A 24,401-nucleotide genomic window follows, 5' to 3' on the forward strand; every position below is an offset into this window, starting at 1 on the left:
TACACTTTCCAGAAATACTCTTGTTGGAAATCTTAAAATATTCGATCTTGTCAAAGAGAAAAACGTCACGTGTTAAGCAACCATGTTGCTATATCTGATAAAAAGTCTCGACGTCGTAAATTGATTGATACAAGGTTGAGAATTGCTTTAACTCAACTCTGTCACTGTTTATACAACAAATTAAGAAAACTCTGAGACAAAATAAAAGAAAGTCTCAAAAGAAATCCCAATCAGCCATAAAAAAAGGACATAAAAGTTCAGAAAATCTATGATAATAATACTTATTCCCAGTGCTATAGAAGTATCCATGATTCTTCCAAAAGTTATGATGAGGAGTTAAGTGAGTTAACTAAAGCATGATGGCTACTCTTGACTATTGTCCTGAGGATGATATCTGTGAAAGATCTCTTAATCTCTTTGATAATAATCACACTTGTCCTCCTAACAACCCTGATTTTTCCACGATGAACAATCTTACTTCCCCAGAAGTGTTTCTACTAAAAAGGGAAGCCTTGACTAAAAGAATTGAAAATATGGAATGTCAACTGTTTAGTTTAACACAGGAGGTTGCTTTCATTTTGATTTGTGATCGTAATAAGAACGAGCAAACTTCTTCGATTAATTCTTTTAAGCATTATCATCAAGTTACTCCTGATTCTATGTCAGTCTCAAATCACCCTGAAGAGGACGATATGGAGAACTACAAGGACGTAGCGAAACAAGATGTCGCGGAATCAGAAATAATGAGACGAAGATGTTTGTGACTACTTTTTATATCTTTCCTATCAGAGATATTAATCTCAAGCCAATCAATCTGATTGTACTTGTACGATAGAAGATGCAGATCAGATCACACAACTACGATAAAAGTAGTATCGGTCTGGCTTCACAATCCCAATGAAGTCTTTAAGTCGTTAACCTGGTTTTAGAAGAAGAAAACCAAAGGTTAAAGGAGAAACGACTCCAGTACGCAAACTAGTATCACACGTGAGGTGTGGGGATTAGTTTTGCAGAGTTGCTAGATGTCCTCTTATATAGTCTTTCAAATCAGGGTTTCGCCTTGGTCACAAAGCAAACAATATCCACCGTTAGACGAAAACCTGATTTAGATTCAAGCTAATATTTCTCAACCATTAGATCGAAAACTTAGCTTGTTATACACAAATGAAATGCACGCTTCTAGGTTTGTTAACCGTACCCAAACGTGTACATTTGTCGGTTCAACAATAGTTAACCAAAAGGTTAGTCATATGAGCATTTCATACCAACCATATTCTTCTTCATCATAACTAGTTCAAATGACTCAATTGAACTAGTTAGAGACTTGTTCAATTGCAAGGAAATCTTATGTACTACACAAGACACAATTGAAGCAAAGATGATTTGATTCACTCGAATCAGTTCATGAACTTTATATCCACGGTTTGCAAATTGCATTCTTTAGTCTTTATAAGTTTAAGTTCAGAAATCATCTTCAGATATATAAACAAATGGGTTTAATGTTTATATTTTTTTAGTTGGACAGACAGGAGATCGCTTTACAAAAATGAAGGTGCCAGCCAGACTTTTACAGGAACTCCTGATCCCAGAGGTAGAGTGGTTCCTAGTATGACACTCTTACTAAAAGGGATACAGAAATTGACATCGGAGTTCAGCAGAAGAGGAAATCTGATGTTTGTTGGTTTAGCGACTGGTACTTGAAGTTTACTGTTTTACGTACTTGATGTATTGTGAGATTATTTTAGTCTACTCGACACCTTTTGCAGTTTGACCAAAGACTAGGAACTGAATGATGCTTCACCCAAGACTCCCCTAATTAGTAAGTAACCCTGACCCCCTAACTGTCACATTTAAGATTAAGATGGGACATTGATTAGGTTGCCCTTGTTTCTTTTGCCTCAGGAATTGGGTCATACCAAGAGTGTACTGCAAAAAAAAATTACTTGTGGTTTTAATTTGTCAACAGCACTTGTACGTTGGACAGTTGGAGTTTTAATGAAGTACACTGTGAGTTTCATTGATATGCATTAACTCTCCAACCATACTGCATGAGTACACTCTTTACTAGAGACCCGAAGAAACAAGCTTTTCCATCTCACATGTTTCACCCTAAATATAACACCATCACCATCAATATAAACAAAATCAAGTAAAAGTAAAAGAATTCAAGACTAGCTAGAGAGGAAAACCAGCTAAGACAGACTGTGATCATGGAGGAAATACAACACAGAATGGTAGAAGTGAATGGGATCAAGATGCATGTAGCAGAGAAAGGAGAAGGACCAGTTGTGTTGTTCCTTCATGGATATCCTCAACTTTGGTACTCATGGCGACATCAAATCCTTGAGCTCTCGGGTCGTGGTTATCGAGCTGTTGCTCCTGATTTGCGAGGATATGGCGACACCGATGCACCCACTTCTGCCACTAGATACACTTATCACCATATAGTTGGAGATCTCATTGCTCTTGTTGATTCCCTTGGTGTTGAACAGGTACTAAAAATTTTACTGCCTCCAAAGTCAAAAATGTCGGATAAAATTGCAAAGTTTTTTACGGTCAAGTTGTCTTTTCATAACGCCTTCAGGTGTTTTTGGTGGGTCATGATTGGGGTGCGATCATCGCATGGCAATTTGCTTTGTTTAGGCCTGACAAAATCAAGGGGATGGTGATTCTCAGCGTCGCCTTTCCTCCGAGACATCCAACCAAGAAACCCCTTGAGCGTTTGAGAGCTTATTTTGGCGACGACTACTATATTTGTAGGTTCCAGGTATGACCAGTAAAGTTTGAGCTGTTAAATTACCGTGCAGATCATTCTCAACACCTGAAAATCCATAAATCGAAGCAAGTGATTACAAATCTTGTTTTTGACAGGAGCCAGAAATCGAAGCAGAGTATGCTAGTGCAGATACTTCAGCCTTAATGAGGGCAATGCTCACACACCGGAAAACAGGTCCGTTATTTGTACCCAAGGGAGTAAGCTTTGGAGCTTTACCAGAGACTCCAGTTCCATTACCATCTTGGTTAACCGAAGATGACATCCAGTATTATGCGTCTAAATTCGAAAAGACCGGCTTCAAGGGGGGATTGAACTACTACAGAGCCCTTGATCTGTATGTACATATTGTTTACTTATATGTTGCTCAAATCACTTGCTAATTGTGTTATATATTATCTTGAGAGAAGTCTTGAATAATTTGTGTAGAAGTTGGGAATTAACTGCACCATGGAATGGGGTTCAAGTGAAGGTACCGGTGAAGTTCATAGTTGGGGACCAGGACTTGACATATACGACTCCGGGAGCCAAAGAATATATACACGGTGGTGGGTTCAAGAGAGATGTGCCGTTGCTCGAGGACGTGGTAGTAATGGAAGGAGTTGCTCATTTCATCAATGAAGAAAAACCTAATGAGATTAGTGAACACATTTACGGTTTCATTAGCAAGTTTTAGCTGATCTACGTTTTCTTAGTGGTTTTAGTTTATTTCCTGAAGGAGTCTTTTGGTTTGTATTAGCTTCAAAGCAAACAATTAAGAGTTATGTCGTTTTCGTTGAGAGTTCTCATATATTATACTCGATGTGTTTTTAACCTTTCATTTTATGTTTCATTCAACTCGATAGATTTCCTGCTCGAGGGCGGTAAAAATCTTTTTAAGCCAAACAGATTCTGTTTTTCAATAAATTGATTGAAACGATCAAATGATACGAGACTAGACATTTAGCTAGAAGAAACAACAACAAAACAGAAAAAAAAAAAAAAAAGGAAAAAATAAAGACAAAAGAAGAAAAATTAACTGTTGACAGTGGGATTTGAACCCACGCCCTTTCGGACCAGCGCCTTAAGCTGGCGCCTTAGACCAACTCGGCCATATCAACATTGTGGTCAAGTTGGCAGGAAAATTGAATAATAGATAAACTTCACAAAATTGTAGCTTACCTACAGCACTCCCAAGGAAACCTTACTAACACTGTGCGGGATACCTGTCTGAGCCTCTCATTCTTATCACTGCACATGTATTAACAAAGCTCTATGCTCAAATGAAAAAGAACATGACTACAAATCCATACACCCAGCAACCGAAGCAGGATTTAAAGTCTATGGGCTAAAAATATCCAATCAGCTAAATCTTAAATTTTTAAGGGGGCTATTAATTATTATTTTCTTTCAAAAAACACACATGAAAATATGTATTTTGGGTGATGTTTATAGATTTGGCAACTCAGGGACGGAACCAGAATTCTACGATGATTAGGGATAGAATGTAATTAGATTGCAAAGCCGTCGAACCCCCAATGTTTTCTTCTGAAGCGAGCCACGGAGTTAGTAGCTAATCTTTATTCATACAAAAAATACTAAATAAGTAGATAACAAAATCAACAACCTAAAAAAAAAAAAATCAACAACCTAAAGATATGACAAACTTTGCAAAATTGTAGCAAAACAATTCCTAAAGCAGTTCGCTCATAAGAGCATCTCCAACAGCGGGTGTTAAAAATTCTATGTGGATTTTATTTTGAGACCCTTATTTAAAAGAATTTATATATATAGTAAATATAGGACCCCATGATTAGAAAACCATCTCCAACAGTATAGAGGTTTGATCCTTAGAAAACTTTTTGTGATGAAATCTTAACCGTTTAATTCTTTTTTAATTAATTATTAAAAATAAAAAATATGACATGGAGGTCATTCGGAGGTTAAGATAAGACTTTCTTCAAAATTAGTTTTTCATCCCTCCTATTTTATATGACCTATTGTTGGAGATGGATTTAGTTAAAATGAAGGTCTAAAATCCTATGTGTCACTAAAAAATAAATCTTCCACCTTTTCTTGGAGATGCTCTAAGGAAACCTTACTTTGCGGGATACCTTTCTCGGATCATTCTTATTAGTGTGCATGTATTAACAAAGCTCCATGCTCAAATGAAAAAGTACGTATCTACGAATCCATAAACTGACTTACCAAACTGAAAATAAACTAACAACCTCCCAATATTCTTTCGTCCTCTGGAAAAATTTAAGACATTCTTTCACATAGCATATTTCATAGGTCCAAGCCAAATTAACATAATATAGTTTGCGTGGAAAAACTACTAAACTATTACCCGAACGTATAGCTGGACAAGGATGACTTTCGGAATTATATTGACTCGCAATCTTTTACACATTGACAATTCAGAAATGATAGATACACCGAAGGATTTATCCCGCAGCCTCGGTGTTCTCTCACAATTTTTTGGGATCCGCCATAAATATGTGGTTCCCTGCTAAACTCAAAGGTGGGCCCTCATATTTGTGAGAGAGCACCGAGGTTGTGGGATTAATCCCTCGGTGCGTCTATCGCTTCTGTTGACAAATCATGAGCAATTTAGTTGATCTACATTTTCTCAGTGGTCTTAGTTTATTTATTTAACATGGTTGGCATGCCTTGGCACGGAGATATGGCTGGCATGGTTTTCCATTGGCGCAGTGGTGCGGCTGGTATGGTTGGCATGCCTTGGCGCGGAGATGTGGCTGGCATGGTTTGCCAATGGCACAGTGGTGCGGCTGGCATTCTTGGCATGCCTTGGCGCAGAGATGTGGCTGGCATGGTTGGCATGCCTTGGCGCGGAGATGTGGCTGGGATGGTTTGCCATCGGCACAGTGGTGCGACTGGCATGGTTGTCATACCTTGGAGCGGTAGCATGAGAATTAGGGTTTGTTATGTACAAAGATGATGTCAGTCAATACTAAGGGTTCTGCCGTGGAACATGACACATGTATATAAAAAAAGGTAACCTGGTAATTCTTATGTAGGTATGTTGAATGATTCAATAAATGCGCTAGTGGTTGTAGTGACATCATTTCAGATGTATGGTTTTACGATTTTAATCCTAAGCTAAAAACCACCATCAATAGTTACAATGTCTACTTTCAATCCTCGATCTCATATTTCGACCCAGACGTCATGACGGTAGAATCCAAACGACCCGCCCAGGGATCCACAACTCAGTTACCAGACAGCCCGGTTTCCAGTCATGACACGATAAGGGATGACTGGGGACTTTCCACGGTCACGACGGTGCTTCCCAGAAAACTCGGTCTTACACCCGGGAGATTCCTTTCATCAGGAGATCCGAAAAACCGAGTAAGTCTTGCTAGACAAAATACATGGTCTACTACTTCAAATCTTCACGTGGAGATAAAAAACTGGTAGACATATTTTTCCCGTGTTTCATGCTTTCTACTATCGCATAACATTCATAATTCCATGACTTCCCTGGGGTACTCATGCCACTTATATTCATAACCAAAAACATCAATATTCTAAAACAGTTCATTCCAAAATATAATCCAAAACCCTCAGGGGTAATACTTGTCTATCAACCCAAAAATCCAGAAAATCAAAACCATAAACCAAGCGCTTTGTTTTCCTTTCAAAAAAGAAAAACAGTCACCTACCCGTACCTGCCTACTTTGCATAATAATGATTACCCGTCATATTCATGAGGTAGCCGACGTTGCTCGGTGATATTCTAAGAGGAATTGTTTATGACGCAGTGTTTCTACAAGTTTATGAAAGGCATACCCACGGCTAGGATTTACACCAGTTCAGAAGAACAATATTTTTACAGATTTATGGAAGCAATACCTATGGCTAGGGTTTGCACCAACACAAGAAAACAAGAAAACAAATTGAAAGAGAAACGCTGGAGTACATAGCTGGAATATGCTTGCCCACTTTATTTCTACCGCTAACACCAGGACGTTAGAACAAAGATACGAGATAAAAAGGAGAGCCAACCCCTTTCATACGCATAACACTTTTGGAATTTGAATAAGGAAATGATTTTCTATTTGAGATAGTATGGAAAGAGGCAACTGGGCCCGCAATAACAAGTTCGCGCCACGTCAAGCCAGCGCCGTGCCAAGCCAACAGTACGTGCCATGCCCAGCCGACAGTCTGCGCCATACCAAATCCAAGCCATCGTCCATGCCAAGCCAGCGCCCATTCCAAGCCGATCCAGTGGTAACAACTTGCATCTTTCCAGCGCCAGCAGCTTGCATCCTTCCAGCGCTAACAGCTTGCATCTTTACAGCAGCTTGCATCTTTCTAGCGCCAGCAGCTTGCATCCTTTCCAGCGCTAACAGCTTGCATCTTTACAACATCTTGCATCTTCCCTGCGCCAGCAGCTTGCATCCTTACAGCGTTTCTCTTGAACGCCCAGTAGAAGGGAATCAACAATCTAATTTCATAACACGAAAAGATCAGGAACGACTTCTCCAAAATCGAAGCAAAGAAAAATCAGCAACCCCCCTGAGTTCACAAAGACTCTTTTCCCTGTCAGGAGATGCATGACTTATGGGGACTTCGCCCGCAAAATCGTGCAGTCTATGATGAAACATTTATGTGAGATTCTATATTTCCCTAAGGAACAACGTCAAGGCATATTTGCAGCCCTCAACCGCACTGCATCAGGGAAGCAGCTATTTCCAACTAGAGAAGCCATTCCCATACCCCAACCTCTCCTGGAAAAGCACGATTGATAGATGGAACTGGGGACTCTTAACCATTGTTCTCTTGAAGAGTGTCCAGTTTGACAGCACACTGATTAACGCAGCCGCTCTGCTTCAACATCCTCTAGCAGTGAATCCGCTACAACGATCACTCCGACAGCCGCTCCGCTTCAACGCTCGCCCTCAGCATTCTCTCCATAAGCTTCTCTACGATCCGAAGACGAGGCTTCAACGCTCGGCTTCTTAAGCTTCAACATCTTCTCCAAGAGATGAACATGCTTCAATGACGCTTCTTCCTGCAAAAGGGTCGTACCACCACGCTCCCCATGTCAAGGATCATGATCACAGCCAACCAATCTTCGTAGTCATGGACAGTTTGCTCGCTTACGCATCCAGCCAATCCTTTTACTTCCATGGATTCCCGCACAACTCCAGCCAATCCTTTTACTTCCACGGATGCCCATACAATTCCAACCAACCTACTTTGTTACTACGACAATGTAGTCTCTTTTGATTACATCTGCTACCAAGAATTGTTGCCGCTCATTTGTTGATACCATCCAGAGCTTCACCACAGCAGCAATCACTACAAAGATGGAAACATGTAAACCATACTTGAGGATTGAGGATATATACGGAATCCCTTCACTGTCAAAGCTCAGAAAACACAGTCAACCAAAATGCCATAGCCGCAACAAGGTCATCTACTTTTCAAGGGTGCAACGCAAGAATATCATAACCTCTCTGTCTAGAAGACGCCTTCAACACTTTACGAGGCTGCGGAAGATCCCAAGCCTGCTCACAGGAAAACAACTTCAGAAACTGAAGAAAAATGCGACTGGAGACTTCTCTTCACAGTCCATCGAAGACCATCAAAGACTCATGAGATAACTCCAGAGACGCGAATGAAACATTTTCTTGAAGAAACAGAGGGAGCCATGATAAACAACATAACTCTCTCATTCCTATATCTTCGCTATCCAGAATATTTCGTCAATGCGATATCCTGAGCATCCCGGCGTCACATCCAGAAGAGTACGATAAGCTTGTATCAAATCACGTGGACGTGGATTCAAGGCGATGCAATGAAAATATGATACACATGGGGACTACCAACATGAGACGCTTTCACTCCCCTCAACCAGGTTATTTCTGGTTTCAACATCATCAATGTCGAAGTTTCACGAGCCGCAGGAATTTCTCAACACGAAGCCATACATGTACACCGAAGACTTCAAGAGCATGCCACAAAGATACATTCACATATTCATCCATGCCATCAGATCAAACCGAAGTATAACTAGGGACTTCTTAGCACATCTCATTCCATACGATAGTCCAAGATTCAGAAGATGGTTCGAAGGATGTCGCTTAGAACAAAGTCCTAGAAGACTTGATAGCAGCACATCGGAAACGAAACGTATCCCTATTTCATCCGGGGGCGCCAGAAGTTTTCGACCATACAAGCATTCACAACACATCATCATCACGATCAGAAGGTCCAGACACTGAATAACCTAAAGCCGAGGATGGACCGAGACGACAACCACAATCTCCAAGATTAACCCTGACATGATCGTTGACGAGCATATATTTCATCCATCCGTCCCAAGAATGCAATGGAGTTTGGTAAATTTTGGAATCCACTGGAGAGACACTATAGATGAAAGCGCGGATACAAACGAGCAAAAAAAAACAGAAGAAGGTCAATACCTATTTTCATACGGATGGATTTTCTAAAGTTTTGCACAGAATAAAGTTCCCTTCTTTCTCCATGAACGGGAACAGATGACTCGGCGCGAGTATGCTACCCCGAGCCCGCAACATCCCTCCTGAATTCTTCCTTAGTTTCACTGTCGGGCCGTTTTCACCTCCTAAACGAGCTCAAAACCTAAATATTTCCTTGTACGGAGATAGGAAATTCTTTTCCAGTCAGATAGACGGGCGGAACGTCAAAATACGAGTTCGTACGATAATTCTACAACGATTTTAGTAAGGAGCGCTAATTAGGGTTTCGGCATCCCAAACCCTGATTTCGACAAAGTTGCCAGGCGCCATCACTACCATTTGATAATCGAAGTTCCAGCGTCATCACAATCGTTTGGTAGCCAAAGTTCTGAAACCAGTTTACACCATTCTGCGGACTGAAGACAATTTCCACCATTCCGCTGACCGAAGCCAGTTTCCTCCATTCCAAGCCGACCAACGCCTGTGGCTCCCGTTCCAAGCCGACTAACGCCTGTGGCTCCCATTCCAAGCTTACCAACGCCTGCGGATCCCATTCCAAGCCTACCAACGCCTGTGGCTCCCATTCCAAGATGACAATCTACATCTCACTACTTCACGGTATAGCCAGCAACACCACAAGTAGAATCTATGCAAGGCCGCCAACACGAGAATCACGAACTATCCTTAGCTCTCAAAAAAGGTTAGTCTGTTATTCTTTACCATCTTTTCATGACTTGTCATTTCGATTTTGTCCTCGCCTGTCACCATCTTATGCTTACCTCGCAACATATCTCATGTTCCGAGCTAAGCAGAGGACTTAATGTTGATGGTGGTTTTTAGCTTAGGGTTAAAATCGTAAAACCTTATATCTGACATGACGTCACTAGAACCACTAGCGCGTTTATTGAATCATTCAACAGGCCTATGTAAGAATTACCAGGGTACCTTTTTTTTTACATATATATGTGTCATGTTCCATGGTAGAACCCTTAGTATTGACCGACATCACCTTCGTACACAAAACCCTAAATTCTTACACCACCGTGCCAATGGCAAACCATGCCAGCCACGTCTCCGCGCCAAGGCATGCCAACCATGCCAGCCGCACCACCGTGCCAATGGAAAACCATGCCATCCACGTCTCCGCGCCAAGGCATGCCAACCATGCCAGCCGCATGTGCCAATGGCATGCCGTGCCAGCCACATCTCCGGGCCAAGGCATGCCAACCATGCCAGACGCACCACCGTGCCAATGGAAAACCATGCCAGCCACGTCTCCGCGCCAAGGCATGCCAACCATGCCATCCGCATGTGCCAATTGCATGTTGTGCCAACCACATCTCCGCGCCAAGGCATTCCAACCATGCAAGCCGCAACACCGTGCCAATGGTAAACCATGCCAGCCACGTCTCCGCGCCAAATCATGCCAACCATGCCAGCCGCGCCGCCGTGCCAGCCACATCTCCGTGCCAAGGCATGTCAACCTGCCGCACCACCGTGCCAATGGAAAACCATGCCAGCCACGTCTCCGCGCCAAAGCATGCCGACCATGCCAGTCGCGCCACCGTGCCAATGGCAAACCATACTAGCCACGTATCCACGCCAAAGCATGCCGACCATGCCAGTCGCGCCACCGTGCCAATGGCAAACCATACTAGCCACGTCTCCGCGCCAAGGCATGCCAACCATGCCAGCCGTACCACATGTGCCAATGAGATGCCGTGCCATTCACACCTCCGCTCCAAGGAATGTCAACCATTCCAGCCGCGCCATCGTGCCAATGGCAAACCATGCCATACACGATTCCATGCCAAAGCCATGCCGGCCCCGCTACATGCCGCTGGATGCTAAAACGAAGGGTTGCAACAATCAACGGCCACCCTTCCATCTGAGATGCAGATCTTAGCCGTCCAAAGTTGTCAGCCAACGCATGGTAACCTTTGGCCCAACGCCAAAACCCTAGTTTTGGCCACGCCTAAACTGCGCCAAGGCATGCCGACCATGCAACATGTGCCAATGGCATGCCGTGCCAGCCACCTTTCCGCGCCTATACCATACCATGTCGGCCTTCCCTTTACGGCTGCCAAAACGAAGGCGTGCGACAATCAACGTCCACCCTTCCATCTTAGATGCAAATCTTAGCCGTCCAAGGTCGCCAGCCAACGCATGGTAACCTTTGGCCCAACGCCAAAACCCTAGTTTTGGCCACGCCTAAATCGCGCCAAGGAATGCCGACCATGCCACATGTGTCAATGGCATGCCGTGCCAGCCACCTTGCCGCGCCTAAACCATACCATGTCGGTCTTCCCCTCACGGCTGCCGAAACGAAGGCGTGCGACAATCAACGACCACCCTTCCATCTTAGATGCAAATCTTAGCCGTCCAAGGTAACCAACCAACACATTCTAACCTTTGGCCCAAATCCAAAATCCTAGTTTTTTCCACGCCTAAATCGCGCCAAAGCATGCCGACCATGCCACATGTGTCAATGGCATGCCGTGTCAGCCACCTTGCCACGCCTAAACCATACCATGCCGGCCTTCCCCTCACGGCTGCCAAAACGAAGGCGTGCGAAAATCAACGACCACCCTTCCATCTTAGATGAAAATCTTAGTCGTCCAAGGTCACAAACCAACGCATGGTAACCTTTGGCCCAACACCAAAACCCTAGTTTTGTCCACTCCTAAACCGCGCCAAGGCATATCGATCATGCCACATGTGCAAATGGCATGTCGTTCCAGCCACCTTGCCACACCTAAAACATACCATGGGCCTTCCCCTCATGGCTAACAAATCGAAGGCGTGCGACAATCAATGACCACCCTTCCATATTAGATGCAAATCTTAACCGTCCAAGGTCACCAACCAACGCATGGTAACATTTGGCCCAACGCCAAAACCCTAGTTTTGGCCACGCCCAAACCGTGCCAAGGCATGCCGGCCATGCCACATGTTCCAATGGCATGCCAACCACCTTTCCGCGCCATACCATGTCGGCCTTCCCTATGCATCTACCAAAACAAAGGCTTGCGACGATCAACGGCCATCCTTCCATCTAAGATGCAAATCTTAGCCATCCAAGGTCGCCAACCAACACATGGTAACCTTTGGCCCAAAACCCTAGTTTTGGTCACGCCCAAACCGCGCCAAGGCATGCCGGCCATGCCACATGTGCTATTGGCATGCAAGCCACCTTTCCGCGCCATACCATGCATGCCTTCCCTATGCGGTTACCAAAAAAAGGCTGGTGACGATCAACGACCATCCTTCTATCTAAGATGTAAATGTTAGCCGTACAAGGTCGCAAACCAACGCATGGTAACTTTTGGCCCAACGCCAAAACCTTTGTTTTGGCCACGCCCAAACCGCGCCAAGGAATGCCACCCATGACACATGTGCCAATGGCATGCCAACCACCTTGTCGAGCCATACCATGCCGTCCTTCCTTATGCGGCTACCAAAACAAAGGATTGCGAAGATCAACGACCACTTTTCCATCTAAGATGCAGATCTTAGCCGTCCAAGGTTACCAGCTAACGCATGGAAACTTTTGCCCAACGCCAAGCCCTAGTTTGGTCGCGCCCAAACAAATTCAAAACCCTAACTTTTGGCCGCGCCTAAACTAGGTCGTATTAAAGCCGTACTGGCCATGCTTTCATGACACTGGCTACCAAACGAAGGGTTGCACTAATCAACGGCTACCCTTCCTCTCAAGATGCAAAATCTCGACCGTCGAAGGTCACCACCGAGACGCAAATTTCCGAACAACAACATGCTACATGTTTTCCACGAAAACACTCGAGACATCAACACATGTCACAAACTTGGGGATGCTCATTGGGTATTGGTTTGGCGGTTTACAGCGTGCGGCGTACACTACGCCCGTTATAAGACAGTGTCATAAGGATGAGGCGGTTAGTAAATACAAGGAGTAATGGTGAAACGCTTTCTTTTATGGAACATCAATGCCAGGCGTTACCGGTTACCACCTCCTCCCATTTACTCATCCGTTTTCCATTTCTTACGAGACCAGAGTACGTTTCACTTCGACTTGTATAAATAGGTCTTACCTATTTCCACCGAATAACAAGTTCAGTTCAGGAGGATACAACACTCAGAAAATAATTGCTAGCTTTCCATCTGTTAGCTTCCCACTTTCTGATACATGTTGTGAAACAACTACTCTTCCAGAATCAACTATTCTGGTCTCAACACTCTCTTCGCTTCCCTCCCCAAAACCAACCCTTCTCCTTCACTTTGTGACCAAAGCAAGTATGGAACGACCATTTCTTGGTTTAGGACGGATTTGTACAGATTGATCTCTCGAATCTAAAGTACTCCCTTGCAGTACATTGTTTAGGGTTTAAAGTCATTTCTCACCCACACACCCGAAATTACCAAAATCAGCAGAAATCGTTTTCACCTTCAAACAGGTGGATTAAATTAATCTTAAAGGGTATGGCTTGATACTTCGTTCTACAACAGGTGCAGTTATCCAAGATGGATCTAGGACCATCTATACCTCCAGCTCTGAAGAGGCAGAAGCTTTGACTTTGCTTAAAAAATTTCCATTTTTAATATTGTTTCATTCCTAAAACATCATTTTCTTTTAATATAAAATCCAAATCAATTATCAGATTGTCATAGTCCTCGTCATCTGTTCAATTAGTAACTAGTCGATCCCGTAACCTCGTATTATAAGTATATTGGAATGATTATAAAATATCCCAATCAATCTAGCATTTTCCATTAAACACGGTAACTAATTGGTGGTGACACAACGTGTTTTTGACTTTCCATTTCCATATATATTTTTCATTCGGTGGAACAGTTTTCCTGCTGGTAACTAGGGTCTAATTAATACTCCTTCCGTCCCTAATATATAGGTGTAACTTTCAATTTTTATAGTCTCATTAGATAGGCGGAATGCCAATTCCAAAATGAGTTTTTCTTATATATGCCCTTATTTATTGTACATTGATAATTATGTTGGGAGTGAGACAAAGGTTAAAACAGGAAAGTAGATGAATATTTAGGAAATCAAGATAATTTCTTAATTTAAGAGATTTTGCAAAGGTTAATTATTCTTATGGCCTTAAAAAACACAGGTCTTACTCTTTTGGCCCTGGGGTCATAGAAATAATTATTCAAATTATTCTCTTGGCCCTGAAACAATTGTGCATACTTCCTGCACACATTCTAGCTGTGCATATTTCCTGCACAGATTCTAGTTGTGGATATTTTCTACACAACTTCATATCAATGTGTTTGTTCATCTTTAAAAACGGTTTTATAAACTTATTTAATGTACATATTATAGTATAAACTATCATGAAAGGTTAATTAACATTGTGGATAATAGCTGCACACTAGAAAAACACTGTGGATAATAGCAGCACACCAAAAAAAATCGCGGATAATATCTGCATACTAAGAAAAAATACTTTGAATAATAGTTGTACTTTAAAAAAATTCCATGGATAATATCTACACACAAATAGGAAAAAATAAATAAAAATCATTTGAGGAATAAAATTTTCTAAAAATACGAATAATATGATTTTTGTATTTACGCTCGTTAGATTGGTCTTTCAAAAACTTTTCTAAATATATAAAACTTGTCAAATTCCTACGGATGTTTGTGAGATATGTTATATTGAAGTTGGTTTGACAATTATACCCTTAAGGAATAGAGTTTATGTCAAATTTTAACATCATTTAACATTTTATTCATATGACCCTCCTTCTTTTTTAAGAATGCGCAATTGGGGGATATAAAAACTAATTTGGGATAGAGGAAAATGACAAAAATGGGATCCAAATATCAAATCAGGATCACCTCTTATCTAAGTATTTTACATAATACCTTATTTACCCCTCACTAATCAAGATTAATGATTAATTGTAATTAGGAAAAATCTTAAGTATTTGTTAAAAGATTGGTGTGTGTTTTTGTTTGTATTTGGGTGAGTGAGGTTAAAGTAGAAGGAGGGGGAAAAATTGAGAGTGAAATTATTTTGGTGAAAATGGAGGATGATTGTGAAGAGAGAATTGTTGTTGTTGAATCTTTAGCTCAACTACAACAAGGAGCATATCTTCAATCCTCAGCTAATGACAACAACTCACAATTGCAAGTTTTTGATGAACCAATACCCTTAGATCATGATCCTTATGAGCATGAAGAGTTTTTTGAAGAACCTACACAAGAAAGTAAACTTGCACAACATACAAGCATCCCCAATACACAGGTAAAGCTGCTAAGAGGTTGAAAATTTGATTTTTTTTCTTTGAAACCACCATTTTTGTTGCTGAAAAATCTCGGTGCCGGCATGGACGCGGTATGAATTCAATGCCGGAAGTATCAGTACCGGCATAGTAATCATACTACGTCTATGCCAGAAGCTCGATATCCCCCATTTTGAAACTAAAACCGGCATAGTATGCAACCAAAAAACTATGCCGGTACAAAAGTTACTTTTTACTTACCATTGAATACTCTTCGGAATATGCTACCAGCATGGTTCAATTCTAAGGTTACCATGCGGGTACTGCATGAAAAACATACAGGAAGCAGTAGTGTCATCCAAAGCTAAATACCGGCGTGGTTGATTAATTAACGAGCATGCTGGCACACCGTACCGGCGTAGATTCACATATGACATGAATGCCGGCTCATTAACCGGCATGGTTAAATTTTAACCTTACTATGCCGGTACCTACAAAAAAAAACATACAGGAAGCAGTGTTTTCCAAAGCTAAATCCCGGCATGGTATATTAATTAAAGGCCACGTCGGAACACCGTACCGGCGTGGAGCCATAGGTATCGAGCTTGCCGACACTATGTTTCCGGCGTTGATTTCTAATTAAATGTGTATGCCGGAAAGAAATTTAAATTTAGTCATCAGTTTTGGTTCAGTTCGAGCATGCCGGAACAATGTTCGAGCAAGCCAGAACTGTGGTCCGGCATATACTTTTAATTTATTTAGGAACTAATTTATTTTCTTTTCATTCGATCCTTAGGCTGTGACATATATTGATCCCACAAATGCAAGACCGCTTGGTCAGGATACGTCGGAATACTATAAAATGCCTTCGGTATGTTCCAAAGAATACTTTTCACCTAGTATCTTGAACTTACTAATGGATTGCTTGTAATGAACCTTATAATCTCCCATTGTTGTCCTCATGTAGGGAATAAAATCTCCATAGGAAGCAATTGCTTGGCCTAAAGAGACGGATCTTAAGAACATGTGTGTGTTGGTGAGGAATACCCAACGTTCAAAGAATCATTTTGAGATGGTTTGCGAGAGAAGTAGGCAATATAAGGAGAAGAATAGCCATAAGAGAAAGGGTTATGTATATCCAAAGAAGACTAATAGGGTATACAAGGCTCGTACGAGGAAGGATAATTGCCCCTTTAAGCTTGTATTCCATTTAAATGACAAGGACAACGAATGGGATTGTACGGTGTGTTTCGGCCGTCATAACCACCGGGATCCGAAATATTTTGTTGGTCACTCCCTAGTTGCAAATCTAAAACCTCATGAAATGGAGGATGTAAAGAGATTTACCAAAGCACTTATCAAACCGAGACAAATTATCAGAGGCTTCAAGGAAAAGGATCGGACGAAGGTGTCTTCTCTAAGTACAATTTATAGCGCACAAGCAAGTATTAGAAGGGTGGAATTGGAAGAGAGGACCGTTATGCAATAATTTGAGAAGATAGTTTGGGATCACAACTAGACGCGTATCATTAAAAGAGGGTCGGGCAACAAGCCCCTTCAAATATTCATTTCGCATCCTTTGCTTGCAAAATTGTCTCATACATGTTGTGATGTTATTATGATGGATTGTACCTACAAGACAAACAAATACAACATGTCGTTGTTCAACATCGTGGGGAAAACATCGGAAAAGTTATCATTCACATTGGCTTGGTGTTTAATGGAAAACGAGAGGGATTATAATTATAATTGGGCATTACAATAATTGAAATTGTTTTTCCCAGAAAATCAACTTCCAAGGATCATCATAACCGATCAAGATGATACATTAATGAAAGCAATGTCCACGTCTTCCCGGATGCACAAAATTTCCTATGTACATATCATATACGTCAAAATGTGATAAAAGCTTGCAATGCCTTGTTTGAACCCACTAAGGCGGATAATGAGAAGAGAATGATTGTTCAACTATAGGAAGACGTTCGCAAGAACAAACTATCACCCGAATAAGAAGATGATGAAAGAAGCAAGATCAAAGAGCGAGTGGACAAAGAGTATGAGGAAAATCATAAAAAGTGGTTGGAATTTCTAAGAGATTGGGAGAAATTTTATTGGTCTCTTACCGAGGATACGTAACAAAAGAATTTGGACAATTTTATCCCCAATTGGGACGAAGTTTATCCGACTGCCGTCTCGTATTTTCGTAATTCATGGTTGGATAAGTTCAAGGAAAAATTTGTGCGTGCATGGACAAACCGATATAGACACTACGGGAATGAAACAACTAGTATAGAGGAGTCCGCTCATGGGAGATTTAAAAATCTCATCGAGTCCGGCCAAGGAAATGTGGTTACGGTCACCGAGGAAATGGAGCAATACTTTAAGAGTGATATCGATAGGATCAAGAAGGATTTTGATAAAAGCTCAATGGGAAGGATGAAATCATATTTTCGATATGGTAAGTTGCTCCGAGGAATAAAGTTCAACGTCTCTCATTGGGAAATAAAACATATGATGAGAGAAATGCAAAAGGAAATAAAATACGGCAAACTAGGTGATGTGTGTATTTGTCGCGACATGTCTTTATTGGGGATTTTGTGTCGTCATATGCTTGTGAAGTATGACGAAGTGATACTTATTGAGGTATTGATCCGTTCTGGAAGAAACTATCTTTCACCCTTCCCCCTACGGAAGCTCCCAGACAATCACCATGGGATACGAATGAAGCAAAGGATTTCTTCGAAGCTTACTCACGTGGAAACTCGGCTATCCGTCAAGTCTTATTGAGCCAACTAAGGCTAATTACATGCCCATGGATAGCATAAAGTGAATATCCAACAAAGGGAGATCCTCCCGGTAGACCACAAACTAAAACGTCAAGGAGAAAACAAAGGAAAGAATTGAAAGAAATGAGTCAACGTGAATGTGAAAACGAGGCAAGTAAGAAACGAGATCCAACCGGATGTGAGATTTCGGAAGCAAGGTTCGCGGAAGAGCCGGTTCCAAACAAAAGGGGTAGGCCGAGGAAGGAACCGCTATGAATTTAACAACAAACGGCGGATTCCGTATCCACACCAAAAGACGATGGATCAGAGGTTCCAAAGAAAATGGGTAGGCCGAAGAAGGTAAACACATAGATTAAACAAGAACAACAAGCCGAGGAAGAGGATGCCACACGTAGAGTCGATGTAGAGGAGGTTACAAAGAAATGTGGTAGGCCGAAGAAGGTACGCATATCGATTGAACACGAACAACAAGCCAAGGAAGCGGATGCCACGCCTAGAGTCGATGTAACGGAGTTACAAAGAAAAGGGGTAGGCCGAGAAAGGTGCCAACATCAGGTGATAAATAACAACAAGGTGAGTATTCCGAAGGCACACTCATAGTTGACGAGGCGGCGGTGCCAAACAAAAAAGGAAGGCCGAATAAGGTACCTACATCATGTCAAGAACATCAAGGTGAAAATTCTGAAGCCATACCAAAGATAAGTGATAGAAAAGGTAAGCAACCCATATCTAGTCAACAAAATCTCGATGGTGACAACTCCGTAGGCACGAGCAAACTTGATCTAGTTTCGGTTAAAAGGCGAAGGGGTAGGCTAAGGAAGTTTTCACTCCCATCATATACTGAAGACATTGGAAATGTAGAGATTGCAGAGGATGGATTTGATATAATTAAGCTAAAAAATGGTAATATGAAGATGTATAAAGATCCCAAATCAGGTAGGACCATTAGAAGTTATCATACCAAGATAGAGTCTTACATAGACCAACTTCATGAGGTTATTCGCGAGTATCTTGTATATACGGATGATGTCGATGGAGATGGAAATTGTGGCTATCATGTCGTGACCGAACAATTAGGAATCTTTGAGACGGCGGTTAGTAACGGGATGACACCATGTCGATACGCTAGAATGAGGATGGCCGAAAAACTTGTGAAAATGAAGAGATTTTATGAGAAATTGCTTGGTTATGATGAATATTTTGATAGTTCATATGCTCGAGTGGTAGGGCCCGAGAACGAGACGGAGTTCCTTCCTACTCAGTATTGGATGAGAATGGAGGTTTGTGGGCATCTAGTTGCGGATACATTTAAATGTTTTATTCATTATCTTGCCCCCACCGTACAAGAAACATATACACCAAAGTGGAAAAAGTGTGAAGGATCTTTTAAGAAGAGAAGACTTGTTTTGGCGTTTGTGAACATGAATGATTTCGTTATTTTGAAACTCAAGGAAAACTGTCCATTGCCACCGGTTTATGGGATGACTAAAAACAAGAATATAGACCCCAATCTCTAGAATTCATGGATGGCATTGTACGAGAAGAATCACCAACTATGGGATGCGTTGGCCTTATCAAGAAAACCTCTCCAAGAGAAGACGCAACTTCATACGTGTGAAAGTGATGATGAGTAATTTGGATATATGTGGTTCACTAAAACGCAACATTTAGTTTTTTTGGAAGTTTTATTGTAATCATAAGATTATATTTTGATGCCAATGCCGGCGTGATTGTGTTTGTATACTACAATGCCGTAAGTTTGTCCCGGCATAGACCTGAACTTTTACAACAACGTCGGATATTCAGAAAACATATCCATAGAAATTAGTAAATGTGCCGGAATTTAAAGAAAATTATAAACCATGCCGGTACTTTGACAACAGTATTTTGCATCTGTAAAATGCAGACTACCGGCATGGTAGCTAAAAATATTTCAATGCCAAAACTCAAAATTTTCCGTAGTTTTGAAAATTCAGAGTACCGGCATAGTTTGTACGATTTTATAGCATGCCAGTACTTTCAGAAAAACATTTCCGGTAACACTCCGTGTTTTTAGCATGGTGCATGCTGAAAGATGCGCCATGGCATGAGATAAAGCTTCATCTCATGTTTTTGTTGCGTTAAGAGGAATATTGGCCTAGATACAATGTTGCATCATCATGATGCATTAGGCCATTTGGGTAGGTTTCCTTGCGCTTACAGCGTAATCATTGCGCATTATGAAGGTTATTGGTCTAGAGCCAATATCGCAAAATCATTGTGCATCAGGCCAGAGAGGGATGGTCGATAGAATATTGCATAACCATTGTGAAATACACCAGAACGAGTGTCGCGCAATCATTGTGCGACAACAAAAACTAGTGTTGCACAATCATTGTGCATCAGCCAGTACGAATAGCCAGAACGAGCGATGTGCAATCATTGTGCGCAATCATTGCAAATGAATAGTGAAGCAAGCATGTCAATTTGGTCCCTTTTCCATACTTGTAGAAATTGCAATATAACATATATAGGGAGGGGTACTTGGTTGAAGGTGCATATGCGGAACATACACCAAGTAAGCTTCATAGCTTATCCGAAAGAGTATAAATGATGCGTAAGACTCATTTATAGCTGCGTAGCCTTGCGAAGAGGGAATTTGATGCTTAGGCATCATTATGCCATGTCGCGAACCCGATAATGTGCAACCTTTGTGCATGTTGACGGAACGGTCTATACAGACTAGGCCATTACCATTTTTGCTACGCCACAGCCTTGCAAACGAGTTTGGATTAAGTTGCGGTCCCTTCGTGATGAACCACGGTCTGTGCTTAATCCCTTTAGAGTAGGGAAGGGTACATAGGCAGCCACAATGATTTGCAGCATTGCCGGTCTAGCACCTTGGCCCCTCATATCATCTAAGCTCGGTAGCTCGATGCAAGAGATGATTGTGGCCAAGCTTGATGAGGCTTAGTTGCATGCCAGCATATGGATGCTCATACTTCCTATCAAGCTACAAAGAGTGAGCTAAGTTGTTGAGGCAGAGTCAGTGATGCATGCAAGAACACATCGGCCTTGGCTTAATTGCCTTACACCCTTTAGCGGACAATGGTAAGTTGGAACGGTGTGGAAGCTAAGTAGCTGCATCATGCTCCACAAGAATTCTTGCAAGGGAAAATGGACGTGCATTTGCGTAGCGTTGAGGCTCGGAGCGTATATTCATCATGGTACACCGGGGGAGTTACGGTCTACGGAAAAACGCGCCAAAGGCATAATTTTCCAGTCCATCATAGTCGATATCAGAGCAAGTTCTGAGAAAACTCTAGGGACTTGTGCGGAGTGGACTCGTCAAACGAGTATTATTCATTCTAAAAGAAATAAAGTTGGAGAGTAGCCCAACTTTTGAGCGGATGTTGGAAACTGGCCATCTTTATCATCGGCAACTGGACGATAGTGTGTTGACAACTGGCCAATTTTTAATCGGCAACTGGCTGATAGCGGGTTGGAAACTGGCCATCCTTTAACCTTGGAAAATGTCCATTTCTGATGTTGGCAACTGGCCGACTATTATTTCTTTTGGCAATTGGCCATATTTGGTGTTGGCAATTGGCCGACTAATATTTTTGGCAACTGGCCATTTCTGACGTTGGCAATCGGCCGACTATTGTCTTAGGGATTCCTGAGTGTGTATTATGGGATGCACATTTAGGATACCTGGTTGAGATATCGTTTGGAAACTGGACAAATCGATATTCTTTGTAACGTTGTGGGAACTTTTGGATCCTTGGGATGGCGGTATGGGAAGTTTTCTCAGAAGGTCTAAATTGTTGTTCATGACAACTCGTGAGACATTATTTGGCAACTGGCCAAATGGATATTTCTTGGAAATATGATTTCTGAGCATCTGGTATGAGATTTTTTCTCAAGAATCCAAACCGAAGAGTTTGTCCACAATAGTTTTGTTTTGAATTTCGGGGACGAAATTCTTTAAAGGGGTGAATATTGTAACACCCCGTACTTTTAGCATGGCGCATGCTGAAAGATGCGCCATGGCATGGATTCATCTCATGTTTCTGTTGCGTTAAGAGGAATATTGGCCTAGAGCCAATGTTGCATCATCATGATGCATTATGCCATTTGGGTAGGTGGCCTTGAGATTACATCGTAATCATTGCGCATTATGAAGGCTATTGGCTTAGAGCTAATATCGCACAATCATTGTGCATCAGGCCAGAGAGGGCTGGTCGAGAGAATATTGCATAACCATTGTACAATACACCAGAACGAGTGTCGCACAATCATTCTGAGACATCAAGAACTAGTGTTGCACAATCATTGTGCAACATCCAGTATGAATAGCCAGAACGAGCGATGTCCAATCATTGTAAGCAATCATTATGCGCAATCATTTGGAATGAATAGTGAAACAAGCATGTCAATTTGGTCCCCTTTCCATACTTGTAGAAATTGCAATATAACATATATAAGGGGGGTACTTGGTTGAAGGTGCATACACGGACCATGCACCAACTAAGCTTCATAACTTAGCTGAAAGATCATAAATGATGCGTAAGCCTTATTTATAGATGCATAGCCTTGCGAAGAGGACATTTTATGCTCAGGCATCACTATGCCATGTCGCGGACCCGATAATGCGCAACCTTTGTGCATGTTGACGGATCGGCCTATATGGACTAGGTCATTACCATTTTTGCTACACCACAGCCTTGGAAACGAGTTTGGATTAAGTTGCGGTCCCTTAGTGATGAACTACGGTTTGTTCTTGATCCCTTTAGAGTATGGAAGGGTACGTAAGCATCCGCAATGAGTTGCAGCATTGCCGGTCCAGCACTTTGGCCCCTTATATCATCTAAGATCGGTAGCTCGGTGCGAAAGATGATAGTGTCCAAGCTTGATGAGGCTTAGTTGCATGCCAGAGGATGGATGCTCATACTTCCTATCAAGCTACAAAGAGTGAGCTAAGTTGTTGAGGCGGAGTCAGTGATACATGCAAAAACGCATCGGCCTTGGCCTAATGACCTTACACCCTTTAGAGGACAAGGGTAAGTTGGAACAGTATGGAAGATAAGATAGCTGCATCATGCTCCACGAGCATGCTTTCAAGGTAAAATGGACGTGCATTTTCCTAGCATTGAGGCACGGAGTGTAGCTTCATCATGGCGCATCGGGAGAGTTATATCATGCGGGGCAACACTCCAAAGGCATAATTTTCCGGCCCGTCACATCACCATTCTATGCCGGCATTCGTACCGGTTTAGTATGTGGTTATTTTTCAATGCCGACTTGTGTACTACTAAAAGTAGTAAGTACTAAAGGTTCAAACAAGCAAACTTACCCAAACTGGACTTCATATTAGTCTTACGGAAATAAACTTAAAGACATTAACCACATAAACAACGTTCCACATGAAATAAAAGATCTTAAGCTAATTGCAACTAACATCATTTCTTGGAACGAGATTCAATAACCAAAGCGGCTTCGAAATGTCTAAAAGGCTCTTTTCTCCACTTGATATATGCGTCTTGATATTGAAACCGATTCCCTTTGTATCTTGCGAGAAACGCATTGTATTTGCGACATAATTTTATAATGGCAATTGTCCGATTCCCTACAAACTCATCAGCGTAATCCATCTTGCGTTTCTTGCGCTTACCATCCTCAAACTTTGGCACATAAGGACCATCCGTAACAAGACCCCAAAAAAGGTTTAAAAGCTGGTGATCTTCCGGGAGATCCGATACTATGTAGAAATTTTTAATCCATTCGATTTCTTCATAAACATCAGCTTCTATCTTCGCTTGTTTAACACGTTCATATATTTCCTTAGTTTCTTTGCGATATTTTGTTTTTATTGCCGCTTCTTCTTCTTCTCTTTTCCTTTCAAGTATCTCTTCTTCCATTGTGACAATTGACTTGGTGGTTTGTTCTTTCCTTCTAAGTTTTTCTTGTATAATGGGCAATTGAGTTGGTGGTGGATGATGATTGATTTCCTATCGGAGTGGATAATTTGTTTTTCTTAAGTTTTTCTTTTTCCATGGTAATGATGAAATCGGTAGTTGGTTATGGATTTGCCATCAGAGATTGTGTTGGAGCTTTTTTTTTTTTGAGGTATGAAGTGCAATGGGTGTATCCATTGCTTTAAATAGATGAGCACACAACGACTCTTTT

General features: G+C 41.7%; 1 protein-coding gene and 1 non-coding gene across 2 annotated transcripts; one reads left to right on the forward strand and one right to left on the reverse strand.

Annotated features, from left to right (window-relative positions):
• Positions 1–2,129: 2,129 nt before the first annotated feature.
• Positions 2,130–3,536, forward strand: LOC113345411 (epoxide hydrolase A-like). Its single transcript, XM_026589185.1, has 4 exons — positions 2,130–2,492; positions 2,585–2,767; positions 2,872–3,110; positions 3,203–3,536. Exons 1-4 carry the CDS (start codon positions 2,211–2,213, stop codon positions 3,447–3,449), a joined length of 951 nt encoding a protein of 316 aa, XP_026444970.1. The 5' UTR covers positions 2,130–2,210; the 3' UTR covers positions 3,450–3,536.
• Positions 3,537–3,792: 256 nt separating this feature from the next.
• Positions 3,793–3,873, reverse strand: TRNAL-AAG. Its single transcript has one exon. It is a non-coding gene; the product is annotated as a tRNA-Leu (tRNA).
• Positions 3,874–24,401: the final 20,528 nt, after the last annotated feature.

Source organism: Papaver somniferum, unplaced genomic scaffold (genome assembly GCF_003573695.1).
Source record: "Papaver somniferum cultivar HN1 unplaced genomic scaffold, ASM357369v1 unplaced-scaffold_81, whole genome shotgun sequence".
Lineage (NCBI taxonomy): Eukaryota > Viridiplantae > Streptophyta > Magnoliopsida > Ranunculales > Papaveraceae > Papaver > Papaver somniferum.